Raw genomic sequence first — 4,839 nt, 5'->3', positions numbered from 1 at the left:
AAAAGTCTCCATACGTAACCAAAATGAACATTTATTTAGCAAATTTTTTTTTTCAAAATTTAGCAACATTTTTCAGACTTAGTTTATATATATTATTATTTATTTTTTCCCCAGATAGCCTTTAAGAATGCCTTTGACAAAAGAAGAAAGTATTGAAATCATTCTCATGGCTGGATCGGGAAGCAGTCACAAAGTTGCGATGGACTTTCACAGGAAACATGGCAAGCATGTCACACACGACACTTGCTAAATTTATTAACAAATTCAAGAAGTCTGGAAGGGATGCAGACCAACCGAGAAGTGGACGTCCACGGACATCCTCTGACGAAGGCACAACCGACGTGGTGCTGTCTTACATAGTCCCCGGTATATGAAGACTTTTGGGACACTCCATATTAGTGCAAGTATGAAGATGTTATTGATGTTATAGAGACTCTCTGATGCACTTCTGTAAGTCACTCAGTGCATAAGAGTGCAAACTGAATGCTAAAAAAATCCATATTAAAGTGGATCCAGTGATGCGCAAACATAAGATTGCAAATGATCACAAACAGCTGCACTTTTACCGTTTAATGCTTTTTATCTTTACAAAAGAGGTAACACTGCAGATGTTCCTACAGACGCCATTTAAAAAAAAAAAAAAAAAATCTGCAAACAGTGTTTCATATAGTCATCTATATATTGAAAAGTACAAGTAATAATATTAATATTTTTAATAAAACAATAGCACAAATGACACCTGTAATAAAAGTGGATCAAAAAAGTGACACTTTAGGCAAACAATCAGGTAACAGAAACAAAATCAGCTGAAAGTTTCATTCTACTGTACGTCAAAACACTTACAGTAAGTGCTATTTGTTTGAGCTTTATAAAATACATTTAACAAAAAAAAAAAAGAAAAAAAAAAAAAAAAGCAGGAAGCAGTTTTATTTCCTTCAAGGAAAAGTACTATAAAATAAGTTACAGTACAGTGAATTTGTCTAAACTGACTTTGTTCCCGTCTTCCAGCCTCACATAAGCACAGACAATATCAGAAGTACATTGTACAGGAGTAAAAAGATCATCTCTTCTCTTATAAAAGAACCGTTTTCCCTACAACAGGAAGGGAAATCAGTGGGGATGTCAATAATTACACGAAACATAGTAAAAGTCACGCATATGGGTGTGGGCACGGATGCGTGCATACACACATGCTCACACCTACACCCACACCCACCTTTTTTGCAGCTGAATGTTGAAATCTGTATAACTTTCATTTTGTTCTTTGTGCTGAAATAACTATACGGTTGCTCTAATTACTTCATGGGCGTGGATACAAAAAATAAACACAAATACTTCATATCTGATGGTATGGCGTCCAGGAGGGGAGTCACACGTCGTCGGCTGACAGCGGTGGGATGTTGAACCTTGGTCTAGTGAAGAAAGCCATCTTCTCTCTGTTAGAGTAAAGGACAGGATGAGAACATCGGAGCAGAGCCCAATCTCAGTATCACAACACATCATCAATCCAGATTATGAACGATTCTTAAAGGGGTCATATGATGCTTTTTAATGTTTTAATTTTGTGATCTGTAAAGATCTGCAAAGTTACAAAGCTCAGTCTCCCACAAAGGGATTTCTGTGTTCTATCTAACAGAGAACACTGCTCCAGACCCGCCGAAAACGCCTCGATTGAAGTCCAGATTTACTTCCGCAAACGTCTATGTCACAATTTGAAATATTAGCATGATCCCACCCAGAGGCAGTCACGAAGAAAGAAGGCGAGGCTTCAGTGAATTGTGTTGGAGGCATGTCGGAGACACTGTTTTGCTTGGCCTTCTGAAAACGTTACACAACAACCATTTTTTAAGTCTGTTTATTATTAGTCTAAGGCTACATGGGGCAATCTTGTTTACGAGCTGTTACTATAGAAACAGTAAAACACTAGAATATGCACATTAATATGTTACATTCGTTCATGTTACATTTGGGCATTCAACTGCACTGTGGTGTCATTTTCTAGAGCAGCAGCTCGGACAACAGTGCTGGATGTAAATCAAATCACAGGTTTATATTAATGGCCCTGTTCTAGTGTGTTATCGTTACTATAGTAACAACTCATTCTTATATTTTTAAATAATTAAAAGGTGTTCTTATTTAACTAAGAAAACAACAAAGAACTCCTGATATGGTGAAACTTTCTGCAAGGAGATCTTTAGTTAGCATTTAAGGAAGGAGTCTCCATTGTTAGAACACCAGAAGTCTTCAGGACATATTTATTTTGTCTTATTACATGGAAATTAAGTGAATGACTGTTGGTGATTTGCTGCACAGACATTAAATGTAACTATACATGCACAATGGGAAACGGTTGTGGCATAAGAGGAATAAAACTCACCATACTGCTGTTATAGGAAATTGGGAGGGAGGGGGGTCATTTTGGACTGAAAACAGAAACTCCACCCTGTTGTTGATTATTTTCCTATAACAGCATGCCTTGGTTACTTCTTACAATACATTGTGTCTCAGATTTGGGTAAAGTTTATATTTAATGAAAAAGATAATGATATTGTAATACTATTACAGTTAAAAAAAAAAAATTAAAAATTAAAATTAAAAAAGTGTGTATGAGACTTTACAGGATAGAAACACCTGCATCAATTCAGGCAGGACTGAACTTCCGACTTCTGCCTGACACACACTGTTTGGTATTTTAAATATTAACACAGACAGACTGATTTAAATCAGTGAATCATTATAATCCTGTTAACCAGATGAGAAGATGCACTCAAGACTCAAACCAATAAGCTCACAAATCAAGCTTGTACGTTGAGATGAAAAATGCAATATGGAGCTGGAGGTGTACCTGAAAGTGTGCACAGGGAGCGGCTCTTTGTGGCTCTGGCCCCTCATCTGCAGCACCTCTTTAGAGGCCTTTCGCAACCTCCTCTCAGCTGCCTCCTCCTGCCTCTGCTCCTGTCTGCTCTGCATCGCCTGAGAAAGCAAGGAAGAGAGAAAGAGAAAGAAAGAAAGAAAGAAAGAAAGAAAGAAAGAGAGAGAGAGAGAGAGAGAGAGAGAGAGAGAGAGAGAGAGAGAGAGAGAGAGAGAGAGAGAGACTTTAAATTAGTTTATAGTAGAATTCAGTTTAGAGCAGAGGTTCTCAACCATTTGTAATTGAAGGAGACCAGGTAAAATGATTATCTATTCTATAGAAAATCTATCTATCCATCTATCAAAAATATATTTTTTTGCTTTTGTGTATTGGTACTTTTTTAATTACTTTTCATAACTTTTATGATTTTTAAAAACAACATGACTTTTATAAAACTATCGGACAGGTATGGAACATGAATGATCAAAAATGTTTCTGAACACTAGAACTAGGCTGTAATAACGTGGACTAGTTTACATGTAAAACGTGTTGCATGCAGTCCATTCGTCTTGCGTTCTAAAAACATTCGCATAAGAATGATGTAAATTGGGACGAAGGACGCGTCTCCTTAGCCATGACATTGTTAAATCTCCGGCTCTCGGCCTCTCACTGAACAGAGCAGACACAGAGAGAGGTGAGAGTGCAGCGGGAAAGCAAGACCTCGCGCTTGCAGGACAGTACTGGTGATATTTGGAAAGTCACTAAGGTTTGTCCAAAAAGTCATGAGATTTGTCACTAGGTGCTTTTTCTTTGCAAAAAACAACAAAAAAACAACAACAAAGGTCCCTAAAGTCGCTTAGTTGGGAACACTGGTCTGCACTGACCGCTAGATAAAAGGCAGGCTAAGCTCCGCCTCTCCCCAGCCAAAAAGAAAATTCAGAGGGAGAGGGAATGCAGGGTTTTTTTCATTTATGCACATTCTATTTGAAAAGCAATAAAATACACAGAGCCCTGTCTGTATTTTTCTTGAAAACAGTTTGCGCCCCCCCCTTCTGATCTCTCCGTGCCCCCCGTGTTGAGAACCACTGGTTTAGATCAATAAACAAACACATTAGTTGGTTCAGTTTATAACACTGACCGTACAATTCACTGTTTTGAGAAAGTAAATACATGTTCATTATTACTAATGTCAGCTGACTAGCTTGTTTCTAACAAAACATGCTTTAATGAAATGTGTCCATGTTTTTTCCCCGACTTTGTAGCTGAAATACGCAGAGCTCGGACGTTACGTAATTTCCCTCTTTCGAGTTGAACACAGTTTTAGTTAAAATTTTTACTTGACATAAAAAGTTTACATGGAAATCTGGTGGCCAGTCATATTTAGTCCCTCCCCCACCCTCTAGGTCACACGGTTTTTGATTTAAACGTATTAAAAAGGTACACAGGAGCCTTTGTGCCTTTAGCTCACATGCACATATAGTTACACGTCAGGTACATCACTGATCTAATGCGTCTGTCCCACTGTTCACTGCACGATGTTATAGTGATGTGTTTAGGTGTGCAGTACTTGTCTGTGGGCCTCTCGCAGAAGGTTGCGGAAGCGCTCGTCCCTCAGGGCCGAGTGAGGCGGATCGACTGGACCACGGACACTCTGAGGCCCCTGAACACACTGACTCGGCTCCTCCAACCTCATCTTCAGCTCTCTCAGAGCGTTCAGCTCCTCACTCAGCTGCCTCTGCCGCGTACGGCATGCCTGGAGGTCCAGCTCCAGATCCAGGGAGGTACGGGTGGGCTGCTCAGCCAGGGAGGAACGGTGAGGCTGCTGAAAGTCAGACACACACATGCCATTATATATAATACATACAAACTGACTTGGAGCCATAGAGCAGGAAATTCATAATTCTTTCTTAAAAAATTATTCTGCCTCGATGCAAAAAACATTTACATTTGCTGCAAATTTAAAATTGCATTAAACTTTGAATTGCTGA

At 39.0% G+C, this 4,839-nt stretch overlaps 1 protein-coding gene across 6 annotated transcripts in view; it reads right to left on the bottom strand.

Moving 5' to 3' along the window:
- Positions 1-555: 555 nt before the first annotated feature.
- Positions 556-4,839, bottom strand: part of wwc3 (WWC family member 3) — a 61,846-nt gene continuing 57,562 nt past the window's right edge. For 4 of the 6 annotated variants that reach the window (XM_017479703.3, XM_017479704.3, XM_017479706.3 and 1 more), the window contains exons 21-23: positions 4,419-4,673; positions 2,846-2,973; positions 556-1,436 (exon numbers count right to left, since the gene is read on the bottom strand). In XM_017479703.3, coding sequence (XP_017335192.1) covers positions 1,370-1,436; positions 2,846-2,973; positions 4,419-4,673 — 450 coding nt within the window. In that variant the 3' untranslated portion in view covers positions 556-1,369. The remainder of the gene's footprint in view (positions 1,437-2,845; positions 2,974-4,418; positions 4,674-4,839) is intronic. The other 2 variants (XM_017479705.3, XM_053683823.1) reach the window with 1 other exon arrangement.

This window comes from Ictalurus punctatus, chromosome 11, assembly GCF_001660625.3.
Source record: "Ictalurus punctatus breed USDA103 chromosome 11, Coco_2.0, whole genome shotgun sequence".
Taxonomy (NCBI): domain Eukaryota; kingdom Metazoa; phylum Chordata; class Actinopteri; order Siluriformes; family Ictaluridae; genus Ictalurus; species Ictalurus punctatus.
This window is presented reverse-complemented; position numbering and strand designations above follow the sequence as displayed.